This window comes from Eucyclogobius newberryi, unplaced genomic scaffold (genome assembly GCF_026437365.1).
Source record: "Eucyclogobius newberryi isolate DKJ021-1_F unplaced genomic scaffold, fEucNew1.0.hap1 SCAF_13, whole genome shotgun sequence".
NCBI classification, from domain to species: Eukaryota; Metazoa; Chordata; class Actinopteri; order Gobiiformes; family Gobiidae; genus Eucyclogobius; species Eucyclogobius newberryi.
The window spans coordinates 5302816-5318764 of NW_027315757.1; the positions used below are offsets into that span (position 1 = coordinate 5302816).

The 15949-nt window shown below is 40.7% G+C and overlaps 1 protein-coding gene across 2 annotated transcripts; it reads left to right on the plus strand.

Annotated features, from left to right (window-relative positions):
• Positions 1-159: 159 nt before the first annotated feature.
• LOC140357847 (homeobox protein Hox-B8a-like) lies at positions 160-14894 on the plus strand. 2 transcript variants are annotated; one of them, XM_072442376.1, is made up of 2 exons: positions 160-955; positions 12149-14894. In XM_072442376.1, exons 1-2 carry the CDS (start codon positions 523-525, stop codon positions 12601-12603), a joined length of 888 nt encoding a protein of 295 aa, XP_072298477.1. In that variant the 5' UTR covers positions 160-522; the 3' UTR covers positions 12604-14894. The 2 variants fall into 2 exon arrangements, with proteins under 2 accessions (XP_072298477.1, XP_072298479.1); XM_072442378.1 differs by having other exon boundaries at positions 12152-14894.
• Positions 14895-15949: the final 1055 nt, after the last annotated feature.

Here is a 15949-nt window from a genome sequence, read left to right on the forward strand (position 1 = left end):
AGAGAGAGGGAGAGGGAGAGAGAGAGAGAGAGAGAGAGAGAGAGAGAGAGAGAGAGAGAGAGAGAGAGAGAGAGAGGGAGAGAGAGAGGGAGAGGGAGAGAGAGAGAGGGAGAGAGAAAATATGAAACAACTCATTTGCAGAGGAGTAAATCACGGAAAAGCCGTTTGAGAGCGCGACAATGCTCCCGCTTACAGCGCGAGCACCGGAACTGTGATGCGCACGAGCCCGTCCTCCTCCTCGGTGTTCACGCGAGCCGCTCGGTCTGATCCGTGTGTGCGGGGCTTTTATGGACTCCGTGTGATTGTTTGTGTTTGTTCTGCTCGTTGTGGTGAGGATCCGGAGCGTTACCGCGGACACCGTTCCTCACACCGCGAGCGGCCAGTGCGTCGTGGCCGTGAGGGGACGCGCCACAGCAGCGGTCCAGCCACAGCGGCGAGCATACGGAGCCGCGTGCGTGTGTGTGTCACCCACGCAGCGCGAGAGCAGTGTCCCCTCTGAGTCGCGCTCTTCCCGCTTCAGACATGAGCTCTTATTTCGTCAACTCGCTCTTTTCCAAGTATAAAAGTGGCGACTCTTTGCGCCCCAACTACTACGAGTGCGGCTTCGCCCAAGACCTCGCGGGGAGCCGGCCCACAGTGGTGTACGGCCCCGGCTCCGGAGCCACCTTCCAGCATGCCCCGCAGATACAGGACTTCTACCACCACAGCGCCTCTACGCTGCCCAGCAACCCTTACCAACAGAGCCCGTGCGCGGTCACATGTCACGGCGAGCCGGGGAACTTCTACGGATACGATGCGCTCCAGCGGCAGACGCTATTCGGGGCGCAAGACGCGGACCTGGTCCAGTACAGCGACTGTAAACTCGGAGGAGCGCCGGGACTTGGTGGTGACGACGGGGATGGGACCGACCAGAGTCCATCACCCACGCAGCTTTTCCCGTGGATGAGACCTCAAGGTGAGGACGCGCTCTGGAGCGCATGTGCTCTAGTGTCAGGGGAAAGTTGGGAAAGTTTCTGTGAAGCTTTGTGTGGAGAGCAATTAGAACTTCTTGCCTAAAAGTGCGACACAAAGCTTGTTTACTGTTTTATAGCACCTCCCAAGTGCCACGAGGGTTTAGATGTGGGGTGATTCTGGGAGCAGCAGCCGTGAGCGGGGCAGTGCACAACACAGCACAGCACTTAAAAGCACAGCAGAACACAGCCCAGCACAGCAGAACAGTGAAAAGCTGTCTCAGAGCAGATGCGGGGCTCGGTGCTCGATGCCGTGGAAGTCTGACTCGGCTCTGCTACTTTTACGAGTTGCCTTTGGTGTGCGTGACTCGTGAGGGTGAGAGAGGAGACACGGTGCGATGCCTCTTTCCCACGGGCCACACATGGGCTCTGAGTGGCTTTAGTCTGCACTCCTTCCACATTATTGTTGTTTTGGCCCTTCATGAAGCAGGGAATAGAAAATAAAACCACGGTTTATGCACGTCTCTTGTGCTGGTGCTATATCAGCCTCTGCAAAATGGAGGAGGAGGATGAGGTCTCGGGCAGTTGTTTTGTGGACCGCTTAATATCCATTTGTTTGTGCCACCTTCTTATGTCTGATTTTGAATGTATTGAAATAGCCTACAAATATGAAAGCAAAGAACAATTGAATTGTGTAGTTCAAGAAGATGACACTGTCTGATCAATAATGCATGTACATCTACCATCTAATCTGGTAATTTGCACACTAATCCTTCATTTATAAATAGGCATATCGTAAAATATGATCCAAACTCTAGTATAGGTTAAATGGCACAGATATTGAATGTAGAATATATTAAAAGTACATTTCCTGCTCTCAAGCTTTCATTTTAAGATCAAAACTGACTTCCAGCAGGGTACTATTGTCTTACACACTGTAACATAACGGAGACTGTATAGATGTGATGTGGTATACTTTTAGTACTTTACTTTATGACTTGAAATATGATTAATTTAAGCGTGCGTTTTGGGTTGGAACTGAAGATTTAACGCACGGTGATTACGCACGAAGGCGTTTTTGACACGACACTGGAGGACGGATTGACATGTCTGTTTTTAGAGGCCATATTTCTTCCTCTCTCTAACTCTTCCCGTTTTAGTGTGAAAAGAGAGAGCAGTGTACGCGGAGTAGTGTTTTTTTAAAGAGGTTGTTGCATGGATTGACGTTTGTGGCTTCATAATTATGCTCGTAAAATAAAGAACCGGCAAAGCTTTGAGTGTTTAAGCGCTTGGCACCTGCTCCACCAAACTCTGCCACTAAATAAAAACCTGCAAATCAAGATGAAGCGAAAAATATAAGGCCATGATTTGGTTCTACATTGGGAGTGGCGATAATTCCATTAAGTCTTGGAATCACGCTTGAACTCGACTCGCGTTGTTTTGGAAGTCAGTTTCAAGGTGCAACGCTCCACTGCAGCACCGAACCAAGCAACGAAAGGCTCTGAAAGGCGAATACAAACAGGAAGTCACCCGTGTCAAAAACGTTCCATCCAAAACTTGCCTTTTACGACCTGGTTTGTTGGAGGTATTAAGGATTTATCGCAACCAAAATTGGCTCTGTGCGTTTTGGGGAAGCCACACGTCTATTGCGTCTTTGGATAGGTTCTGTTGACTTTTGTGCGCTGCAAAACGAAGGGAATTAGGACAAAGAAAAGATGCTCCCGCGCGTCTAACACGCAAAACAAGCCCCGAAGCGAATCCGAATCGTGAAGGATACGTCCATAAACGAGGCAGAAACACGATTAGGCAGCTATATATGAGGAGACTGACTGTACATCTATAATGGCTGGGCAGCGTCCTCCCTCCAATTTGGAAACTCCAAACCTTTACGTCTCCAAAATGTCAAGTGCCAACCGCTGCTCCGCGTTTGTCTGGACTTATTTAATTGGCGCCGGCGCGTAAAAAGGTTCCGCGCGTAATAAGGCTGGAGATGTTTTATCCTTCCCGGTTGCTATCATTTTCCTTGATCATAAAAGTATTGAAGGGCTAAATAAACGGGGGAGAATGTAGATTTACATAGTGTTTATGATGTTTAAGGAGCTTGGGGGTTGACAGTCAAAACTATCATTAAAGCGTTCCCGGTTTGTTTCAGCTCACTTTACAACGTGTTGCAGTGGATTCGCGGATTGCGTAGTGACAGGGGTAAATGTTGCGTCCAGTAACACGAGAAGAAACGGGTCACATTGTGCAACCCCTTTGCAATAACTGTAAAAGATTTAGTGTTTTGGGCTTACACTGCCAACTGGGAAAAGTGGATGTTTTCACCGGAAAGAATTGTTAAATCTTAAGATGATTTGGTATTCTGGAACGTGGCCTGTCTGTTGAAATTGTTGGCATTTTTTATTATAAATACCTAATGTCACTCTGCAAACATCCATAAACATGCGTGGATCATATCGTTGCATGGAAATTGATTGTTCAAACGGCATTAAAGACAAACATATGACATTTGGGAATATTTGAAAATTTACAGTAAAGTTGTTGTTGTTTATAGTACAACATTTATTTCGAGCTCAAATTGAATAGTACAAAAATATGTAGAAAACAAAACATGTTATGGTTCTTCTTCTATCTACAACAAGAGAAGTAAGATTGTATCATGTTATTAGCTTCATAAGCGCACATATATAAAGCTATAGAAAATCTACTTTTGGAAAAATAGAAGGGTTTAATGACATAAAACAGATATAAGCCTTTACTCTTTGTTTATGTTATTTTATTAACCATTATGTTATGGTTATTCTCTAATCTGCAATATTAGAAGTGGATAAATAATCAATATTTTATGATAAACTGTAAATTTAAAGTTATAGACTACTGAACTGGAATAACTTGAGATTCATTTAATGTGCTTTCTTTTTTGATGGTGTTTTCCAAAGCTGAATCTGATTTAGTGCAATAAGAACATGATTCCATCCCTACTTGAAAATTGCCTCAAATAATGTTATGGTGTAGAAAATGGTATCAAAAAGGGAAAAGAAACAATTTTGTGAGCATTTTTATTTTCTGTTTTTGCAATTTAACTCTAATTGTCTTGCTTCTACAGAAAAAAAAAAAGTTAATTTGCAGAACCCTGAAACAGATGCCAGTCATAGCTCATGTCCTTATGGAACCATGTGGCGTAGCTGTACACTTCTGTTTCCACCCCTAAACTCACAACACTTTACTGTGGATGTCCCAATTAAGAATTAAAGGTCATCTGCTCATTAATGGATGCAAATCTCCCCCGCAGATGCCATAACGCCACAGCTGAGCCCACACACCATGTATATACCAGTTATACAAAAGAGGGATCAGCTAATTTTGCATTCTTAACATATCTGCATCTTCTTGTAACCTCAACCATCAGATCAATTACTATAAATGTATAGATGAACCAGTGTTTAAGAGCAAATACACCTTTTACTTCGTTATGTTGTAAACATACAAAACTAAATTCAAGATTGATATTGAGAATTCAATATGTTGAAACAAATGTTTATTAATAATTACAGTGTATTCAATGTGCAACAAGTCACACTTAAACACTTGAAGAGCCATTTGAGTGGAGTTGTCAAAACTTAACCAATATAAAATAGAAATATTACGTTCAAGATGGTATGAAAAATGCTTATTTTTTTAATGTATGATGATACTTTTTTTTTTTCTCCTTTCTTCAAATTAACACTTCACTTAGCTTATACAACCTTCAGATTTGGCTCACCCGCCCGCTTTAAACATGGGTGGAAGTACTCAATGTTGTTACATATACAGAAGCAAAAGTTACACATAAAAACGCAATGAAGTACCTATTGAAGTACTTTAAGCGTAAAAGATAAAGTAATCTTAAATACATTTTTAGAACTAATAATGTAGTAATTCAGTCTGGATGCAGAGTTGGGTTAATCTCTAAGTGACTAATGTGAACTGAAAATGTCAAATATTAATATATATTAAAAGGAAGGTGTAACCCATTTTTTTTTCAGTCAAATCAAAAATTCCGGGATGAGTTTGTACTCCAAACACACACACACACACACACACACACACACACACACACCACGGATTCCGTCCATAAAACAAATTTTGGGTGGTTTTAAACTTCAGCTTTGAGAAAGGAATAAAGTAATAGTCAAAACATGTTCAGTCCGTCAGTGTCCACCAATTGTTTGCGCTCCAAAGGTTCAGGAACAGCTTCAGAATTTTAGGGAAAATAGGCCGGAATGATAAGGGTTATGGCCTATTAATAATATGAAGGGTATATAAGCCAAATCCTTGTAAACAAATAACTAGTCCTTATTAATGCATTATAAATATTATGTTCGGAACATTCGTGACTAGATGTAGTAAAGTAAAAAGTATTTTACTTATTCAAAGATTTGTTTCCTCCTTTAACTTAACTTAATTACAGAACTTTCCTCCATTGCTCACGGACACATGAACACTCTCCTGACATCACAGACACGAAACAAGCCTGAGGAAGTTCTCTCCGCGATGCACCTCGGCTCCAGATAACGCACGACGCGCAGCCGCTCCATAAAAACAGCTCCTCTGTCTTTTTACGCATCGCCAGGAGCGCTCAGTGGCCAAGGATTGACCTCCAGATCCGGGGGAGAGAGTCCAGTCCATCAGAGCTCACTCGCACGCACGCACGCACGCACAGGACTGATGCGGTTTACGTGCGGGAGGACGGTGATGGAGATGTTTTGGTGAGCGTTACCTGCAGCGGGCTTTCGGACATAATGTAATGCGCCCGGGCGGTTCAAATACGCGCAGGAATGTGATTATAGAGCCAGCAGCCACGACAATCGCTCTCTGGGTTAATCTAATCCGCCAAGTCGAGGTTGTAACCGGCGATGTATGTGTGCGTACGCGCGCATGAAATCCACATAAGTCTGGAGAAGTGTCCACTTGGACAAAGCGACTCGGAATCACACTGATTTGTCTTGTTTTAGATTTAGGTGGTTGTTTGTTGACTTGAAATATATTGCTTGATGCAATTCATGAATCAACAATAGGGCCTATAAATTGAAAATCTAGACTTACTAAATACCGAACAAATAACAAAAAAAACATTGAAGTTGTTGGACGTTCCTGGCGCAGACATTTTTAAATTGTACAATAAGTGAAAGATGGTGTTAATCTATTGCCTTATTTTATATGGAAACATCACATTTCAATTCATGTAATGGTGAGCAAACTACTCAATCGAAACAACCATACAACTGATTTCTCAAAATGTAAAAAAATTGGTTTGTCTTTGTTTTAGATTTGGTTGGATTTTGTGCCAGTTCATAAATCAACAGTCAAAAGGCTTACAAACTGAATAACGACTCAAATTATAGTAAAAACATAATCAAAGTAATTTCTCTGACATGTTTGTTCTTGGTGCAGGTTTTACACAGCGCCAAGTACAACAAGTGACGCTCTCCTCGGTTCTTTCTAATCTAAATATGAACGCCTAAAATGCCTTATATAATGTTTTATATATAAACATAAGGTGATGAAACACATTTTTGTTTTGTCTTACATTTATGTGAGCAAAAAGAACAGAAACAGAAAAACAAATCATATCTCAAAATGTGAGATTTGTTTCGTCTTTTTAAATTCAGTTGGTTGTTTGTGGACTTCATAACACATTTCCAAACAACAAAACAATTCAGAATTGAAATTGTTTTCTTGACATGTTTGATGTTTTTGACGCACGTTTTACGCACAGTTTAAATTGTACAATAATTGAAGCTCTCCTCAGTCACATCAAATACATATGTGACATTCTTTCACATAAAATCCCTCATGCATTTTTTTAACGTTTATGTGGCACACTACAGAAAACGTTTTAAAATATCTATCTCTACGTTCAAGATGTTTCTTGTTTTAGATGTTGTTTGTTTGTTTGATTGTTTGTTTGTTTTGTTTTGTTTGTTGGCTTCATAATGGATTTGATGGCTTGCTGCACTTCATAAATTACCAGTGTAAGTGAAAAAACGTAATAACTAAATAACGAAACAAATCATAACAATCAGAATTAAAGTCATTTCCTTTACATGTTTGGCGTTCTTTGTGTTTTACGCACAGTTTAAGTGATACAATAAGTGAATCTCGCCTCGGTTGTTTCCAATCTAAATTTCCCTTCAGAGTTGTGATTTAGGAGGCCGGGCTCCAGTTTTAGAGTGGCCTTTTATGGCACAATCATCCAAGAGGAAGATAAACTGCTTTACGCAAACGTAACGCTTTAATGTGCGCTGTTAATAACAGAAGTGAGCAAATATATTATTGATGCCTTCATTTATGTGGGATTTAAACTTCGAATAGAGATTGTAACCATCTGATCTTTTTGTTCAGTTTGCTCTCTCAATAAGCTTTTATGTTTTGTTGAATCCACTTCATCTTTATTAGGCCCGAGCGCCACAAGCTGGCGAGAGGCCTATTAATCTCGTAAGGCCGTGCGAAGCACGGCTGCAAAAGTGCGCATGTAGTGCGCACGAAATCGAGCGCGAAGCGCTCGCCCACTTCCAAACACTCACTAACGCACTCCTTCACTCACGCACGCCCCGTGCATACTAATTAATAGTAGGAAAATGGAACATTACCGTTGTAAACGGGCGAAGCCCGTGCAAAAGTACGCACTAAACGAGCACTTTACATTGGGATGACGACCGCGAAGCGGTCGTCATCCCAATTCGCGGTCGTCATCCCAATATAAAGCACTCATTTGCCCTAAGTAGCTCACGAATACGTTCCCCATCTCTTGCATGTTCCGTGCATATAAGCATGTAATGCAAAAATTGAACATTATTACTGTATAGAGGGCCAAAAACACAAAGTGGGCGGAGCCCACTCAAAATTAACGAAAGTACCCGTCAGTGACCAGGGACCCACACCATGAGGTAGGAAAGCGCGAGCGCTTTCCGAAAATGTATAGTTTATGATATTTGAAAAATGGGAAACATTGTTTTCGCATCGGAATATTCTTCTTCTTCTTCTTCTTCTCGGAACCAACCCCCCTATTTTTCACCCAGTGAACATTGACGAAAAGTCACAAAAATGTTCACACCTCTAAAAATCGTGCCTCTCTACATTCTGGCTATTTCCCTTTTCTAAAATAAAAAAAATTGGCGCGTCGGCGCCCCCAAATGTACCAAAAATGCATTGAGAGATGGGAAATGACCCAAAAAAAATCTGATCGTAGAATCATGAAATTTGGCGCCGAGGTAGATGGTGACAAAAGAAGTAAAAAATATTATTACGGCAACGCCGTCCGCCCAACCAAATGTCGGCCATATTGCTTCAAAAATGGCTAAACATGACTTCGGAGTTTTTCCAAACGTCGTACTTTTACGAACTCCTCCCAGGGCGTTGGCCCTAAAAAGCTGAAATTTGGTGAAAATGCTACTGAGGAGTGGGACATCAAAAGTTATCCAAATTACATTGATACCTCTCACGGTCTCTGTGCGGCGAAGCCGCAAACTGTAGCTAGAATTTCAGAAATCTCCCATATTTAAAATTTCTGCCGTTTGCACAGATAAAGTCCGAATTGCGTCAAATTAGAATCAGTTGTTAAACTCTTTGCCCTAAACCTACTTGAAGTGAAATAAATTCATTTGGCGCCACAGCGCCCCCTACAGATTTTATATGGAGGTTAAATGTTTAGTTTTGCGAAATTATATGAAATTTGACACACAACTCAATTTTAGCATCCCCATCAAAAAAGTCAATGAGACCCATGTCATAATTGTTATGGCGTTGCCGTAACGATGACCGAAACCTTTCATGTTATTCCAATGGGGAAATCGCCAGAACATGTTTACACTTTAGACTTTCACAAACTCCTCCCAGGGCGTCAGCCCTATTAACCTGAAATTTGGTGAGACTCATCTTCAGGACCATCAAAAGTTATCCACATTTTTATTCAAAGAGTCACGGTGTCTTTGCCGCACATTTTGCCAAGAATTCAAAATAAAATAGCTTTTTGATGGTAAAACAAAGGGGAGAAGATGTGACAGCGTCACAGATTCAGCAGTAGCGTAATAAAAGGACAATTGGGGCGCGTTAGCGCCCTCTCCTCTTGCGGCGTGGCGGCGGTGTGGCGGCGGCGTGGCGAGGGCCGATCATTGCCGCTTGCGGCTATATTTTGACATTGTAACTTCAAAGGCCATTTTTGCCAAAAGCCTTTCTCTCCCACAGAGACATGAATATCAGCCCAGAGCCCTCGTGCTATCTTCAGGCCTGGATGACCCACTGGCGCCTGCAGAGCCCTCCACAACATGGAAACATGTTTGGATTTTGCGTGTGTTTGCTTGATTGTTTATGTTTATGTTTTTTTAGTAGTTTTATTTCTTCAGTTTCATATTTAAAACATTAATAATAAAAAAAGAAAAGTGTTTTTAACCTGTGCACTATAAATGAGGGTGGCACACGGGTTAAAATAGTATAGAATCTTGTTCTGTACAAGCAGAAGACGGATCGCACTGAAAATAAAATCTCATTCTGAGCCTGATCTATTCAAGTTTTAACTCAGCATTACAGTAATATCTAGTTAATAAAATCCAAAATCCCCTCTGTAATATTTATCTCTAATATATGAACAAAATGAAGCAAGAAATCTAAACCTGGCAACATTGTTATGTCACATTAGGTCATTTTTACGTGTGAAAACATAACCTATATTAACTTTTACGTACAATTAAGTGAGTAAATTAGGGGAAATGTGGTTATATCGCTACATTTGTAGCCTATTTTTGGTTTCGGTTTTCCTATTCACATCGCAATTCCAAATACACACTTGAGCGTAGAAGTCTACAACAAACTGTATCAACGTGTTTTTACGCGTCAGGAAAACTCATGAATCTGTGTTCAGGCCATGTGTTGCTTTATTAAATATTGATGGCTTCTGCTGCTGCGTGCGTGTTCGCGTCGCTCTGTGAATAATTATCCAGCGTGGTTCATTATAAACCCGTGCGTAACTTTGTGCCTCAAAGTGTTTACGGCGTGTTTATTGCCTCGTGTGTGTGCGGGGTGCGTGCGTGCGTGCGTGTGTGTGTGTGTGTGTGTGTGTTCCCTTTATGACACTCCTGGAAATGTAGGGCGCATGAGGATCACATGGTTCACAACAGCGCAGGAAAACACAGGCTACTATAGAAATCTGCATGTGCAGTTTTATACGCCGTGGAATATAGTGCGAGGTTGACAGGAAGTGCAAAGTTAGTCATACGTTTGGCCTCAAGAGTCAGTTTTCACGTAGCAAATCATTGAACAAACTTAGTAAACATGTTGTAGTCACTTATTTCCACTTACAACGGATTATTTACATCGGTGCTCAACGTTATTCTTAATATAAAGTCTGAAAATGTTCTGTGGGAGAAAATTCAACAAAAGCTTTGATTTAGAATTTAAAAAAAGATAAAAAAAAAAAAAAAAAGAATACTGTAATCAGAAAGTGTTTACTTGTTTATGAGACAAAATTGTGACTTCTATTTGATTAAAGTGAACATATGTGGTACTTAATATTGAAGACTGAAAACCAAAAGCATTAGAATGAAATAATGTTTTAAAAAAAACAAAAAAATAGACACAGGAGGCATTTTTTTTCTTTTTTTGTCCTTGAAAAGCATGGAAATTAAGAATCTACCAGGGTTGTAGAGCAACTAATATCACATATATTGCAATCTTTTTAATATCATGCAGTTCTACACCGTTCTGCGCCCCGACCAGCTCATAACCTGATTATAATGAATGATGAGTTTTTCAAATATATCTTATTTTAACTTGAATCGATTGTTGAACATGGATGATTTTTCTAAGATAAAATGCAGGAATTCAAGAATGGGAATTGTTCAGACTGAAACCACATTGAGGGTTGCACTTGGACACATCTGGGGAGGATAAAAACATCTCTTTCTGTCCAGCGTTTGAACAGACAGTGGACTCTGAGGCGGCTCCCACTCATTCACAGTCTGAGCCTGAAGAATCCTGTTATGTGATCCTGGAATATGCCTTTCAGCAAAGTCTATATTCAGGTAGTCAAGGTAGTCAGCTGACCTCAGTCCACACAGTCTGAACATGCAGTTCAGGGAGGCTCATGAAGATCTCCAGCAAATATCTGACACATTTAGGAGACACGTTTAAGCTGCATCTCTATAGGTTACATTCACGTTCTAGAATTTCAAGATGGCATAATCTCATATAGTGGTAACTTATGTAACTCTTTGGGAGATTTACTGTCTTTGAGAGAAATATCAAAAATAAAATGAAATCACTTCATAAAGCGAATGTGAAAACATCATTTAACATTTGTTTTGTTTTCATACTGACAGAAAAGATCTGGAATTTTGTGCCAGTTTTGTTTCATGTGGATCGGCCCAGTAATTGTGGAGATATTAACCTTAAACAAGGTCAACAAATTTGGAACCGACAGTTAAACAGCAAACTCTACCTGAGAATTCTGAGCTGCTCCAGCTGGATTTTAGAATAATGTGATGTCACATGAACCATGTATTGGTCGTTTTAGGAATAGATATCTCAGTTTGTTTGCTTTTCTATTACTAACTGCCTGTCCAAAAAAAAGGCACCACTTGGATCAAACTAAGCAAATCCAGTAGGTCCTCTCTTCCTCCTGGAGAACTGCTGAGGGTGAAGATCTTTCAGCTGCAACACAGTATTTGAACCCGACTGATGCAGTGAGCGACTTCTCATTTCTGAAACAGCAGAATCTCCTAACATACAGTAAAATCCTACATAAGACCAATCCAATATATGAGGTTTATCCTAGTTTTTCCACTGATGGATGACTAATGAGTGCTTCTGTTTCACATGCGTCACTAAAATAAACTAATCTGATCACAGAGATCTGAAAATGTCTCGAGGCACGACGAGTGGTGACTCACTGATTGAAGAATTGAACAAGTGTATTCTGCTGGCAATCAATTCCCCTGAAGCCTGAGGGCCAACAAATATTGGTCTGAGGATCCGCATTTTGCCTCGAACCATAGTTTGCACATTCCAGGGTTGAACGTTCATATTTACCTATAAGCTCTTTCTTATACAACTTCCACATGTGCCGAACTGTTGTAGGATTGCTGATTGCAAATAGCCAACTTGTCTAACGAGGTGTTTCTGATCTTCTCCCCTTCCCCCTTCCCCCGTGTCTCCCCACCAAGTAGCAGCAGGCCGGAGACGAGGCCGCCAGACCTACAGCCGCTACCAGACGCTGGAGCTAGAGAAGGAGTTCCTCTTCAACCCGTACCTCACCCGCAAGCGGCGCATCGAGGTGTCGCATGCGCTGGCCCTCACCGAGCGCCAGGTCAAGATCTGGTTCCAGAACAGACGCATGAAGTGGAAGAAGGAGAACAACAAGGACAAGTTCCCCAGCAGCAAGAGTGAGCAGGAGGCCGTGGAGAGGGAGCGGCGTGAGAAGGAGCTGCGGGATGGTGGAACGAGTGCGGCAGCAGGAGCAGGAGGGGGTGGGACTGCTGGGTTGTCCACGGCAGGAGCAGCAGGAGCAGGTGGAGGAGCGGGAGCAGGAGGAGGAGGAGGAGGAGGTCCAGTAGTGGCCGGTGCACAGGCATCAGGGAGTGGTGACGATTGCTGCGACAAGAGCCACAAGCAGATGTAATGTGAAAGGTTTTGGGTGTGGAGGCCTCTTTTCCACATGAGTTAAAGACATTGCGAGCAGTTCGTTGTCGAAGCAACTGGAATTCAGAATATTAGTTTGGATCAATTACCTGCTTGTTAAAGGACATATGTTTTGCATTATTTGTGTTGTTGGCCTTTAAACTTGCTTTTATACATTTACTTTGGCCTCTCATGTTTTAGAATTGACAATAATGTATATACTGAAAACCTCACATTAGTTTGTACCTGTCAGACCTTCCCTCATCACGAATTGCTGTTAGCACTACATCTACTGGCAGAAGGGGGAATTACCATTAAAATAAACAAAAGCTAGCTTTTCCCCGACATGCTAATATAAGCGTTTCAGAATGAGGCTGGCAATGATTTATGGACTTATGCCGGGTGTAAGCCGGCATAAATCAGTGGACTGAAGACAAGTGGGTTTGCACGAGAACACCCACTCTAAACCAGTCTACTTTCCACAGACTCGCACATCACCCGGACGTGCAACAGTCAATGGTCAATGTAACATGGCGCATCGATTATAAAAACTTTGTAAGTCTCCAAACCACACCCATCTCACTGTTAGTATACACCCTGCATTTAAAACACTCTGCCTCTGACATCAGGCTCAGAGAATTGCTCGTAAACAGGATTAATGAAACAAGCATGAATGGAGCAAAATGCAACTCTTGCTTTTTTTGATGAGGGAACAATGATAGAACACGGTTATAAGTCAACTTTGAAGAATATGTGTCCTTTAAGTTATTTGTTTGTGACTACGCAAGATCTGTGACTGGTTTTAGTCATTTTTGTTCTTGTTTTAACCCAATTATCTGCTGGGAGATGGAACTGCACTTGAAAGACAAATAGAAAACGAAACTGCCCAGACACATGGTTTTGCTTCAAACAAGACTACATTATCTTGAGACAAAAGGGTCACATAAAGAGTCGCCAGAAGACAAGGACAAACTGTGGGGAGTATGTCCTCCTGTGAACTGGAAAAGGAGCTGGAGGAAGTGTCTGGGGAGGGGTAACCCAGGCATAGTAGCTCCGGCTGCTGACTGACCCTGTAAAAGATTGTATAGAAATGAAATATTCAGAATTCAAGTCTTTTTTAAAGGTGCATTATGTAACTTTTCTGGTGGGGTTCTCTTTTGTACATTCAATTACAGGTATTTGTATTGCTTAAAAACTTCCCTTAGACCTGATCTGTAACTAACTGATCACCTGATCATTGTAATCATATTTTGATAATCATAATAATTTTCCTTACAATACAGACTCTAAAACAGATACAAAACTATATTCTATAACAAAGACAGTGACAATAAAAATGTAAAAAAAGAATAATCTTTTTCTAGTTTTCATCCCTGATACACCCTACTACTTAATTTATAAATATATATTCAGAATCCTCATCCTCAGTCATCACACTTGAACCCTTTTTTGGTTTAAAAAAATATGTTAAAACTCTCAATTTACAATAGAAATAACTGTTTGACAAGTCAACTGCAAATGTAATTGTTAGTTGTAGGCCTAATCTCTGCAAGAAGTTGTAGACTTGCTGCTAGAAAAGTTATAGTGCACCTCTAAAGTACCATGACTTTTGAAACTTTAGTAGGTCCTTCAGAAGATGATCAAAGCGTCCTCATAACTGAGTTGGAGCAGAGCACTTATTTACTGTCCACAGCAGCTGAAGATAAGATTCTTCAGTTCAGACTCAGAGCTGTTGCTGCTGCTGCTGCTGCGACGTGTGGACCACCGCTTTGAAGAGTCACACACATTCTCACTGATGATCATTTCCCCCAAGTGGAAAAGAGGCCTCTGCTGCTCCGAGGGGTGGGTTTGGTTAAGGTTCACTCAATGCCACTGGACTGCACTGCTGTTTGTCTCCAATTGTTGCTAAAGAACTTTGGAATCACGAAAGGAACGTGACTCCAGCGCTGGACTGACGGACCGTAGGCTCCAACTGTAAAAGAACAAAAAGAAAACAGTGAACTTTAAACGTGAACAATGTTGTGAGGACGGTGTGGAAGCCCGACAGCGCCAGTGACAGAAGATCACTAAATTAAGTTCAAGTCATGTATTTTGTTGCAGCTTTTGTCGATGTGATGTTTTTTTGCTGATGAAGATGAATGAACAGAAAGGACGAGTGAGAACATGATGAAACAAATCTAATGAACTCAAAGCACACTAAACAAATCCACAGACATAAAGAGACGCTGTGTCACTTTTCTGCTCGTGTCCATGGAGATGTCTTGGCTTTGTCTGGGATGTTCCACAGTATGATTACAGGTGTTTTTTTTTAAGTCAAAAGAACTACATGGCCTGTTGGTGTGCTCGTTTGTCCCCATGAAACTCATCATTTAATGCCATATTGCGGAACATTCCAGTCCACATAATACCTCATTAATCATCGATGATGGCTTTCATACGGCAGGTGAAACCAGCGTTACTTTTGTTGACTTATATATTTTGTCAGTTTCATATTTTTAGTGATACAAACCAAAGAGAAATAAAAAAATGACTAAATGTATAATTTATTAATATTACATTTAATTTTAGTCATCTAAAACTGTTATAAATGTTTGATATTTTAGTCGACTAAAAGCACTATTTCTTTCTACAAGTTCTACTTTACAGAACCAAAACTAAATTTTAACGACCTTTTTGTCAACTAAAACTAGACATTAAAGAATTTGACTGAACACAATCTAAAACCAATTTTAGTCAAAACACTGAGAACAAAAAATTAAGTGATGATGAGTTTCATAAAAATTGAATCTCATAAACATTGTCCAGAAGATCACACCACATTCCAGACAAAACAATGATATCTCCATGGCGACGAACAGGTTGACAGACTCTCCACCGGAAAAGTTACACTGTGCACTTTTAATGTGTGAAGGTTGAAAACAAAAGAGGAATTTGTGGTAATATTTAATCTACAAATGAATACAAACCGACTTGAACTTGGATCATGTCACTTGATTATAATATTTGCACTTATTATTACAAGAAACAAACAGATAAATAAATACTGTATGAAAAAGGTGCTCCAATGTTTTTGGTACCACTTTATAACAGCTACACTTTTATTATCCTGATAAAACATGAACAAAGACTTCATTCCCCAACTGAACAAATACTTTATTATGTATGATTTGTGCTTAATTATATCCAAACTCATAATGCTTTAATTAAGTAGTTACTAAGCCTGCATCATCTGTAATAAGCTATTTAATCATGATGAATTAAGTCTTTGTTCAAGCTTTATTGGGAGGGTAAAAGTGTAGCTATTATAAAGTTGTACTCTTTATTTCCAACATAAATTCAGACTGCAG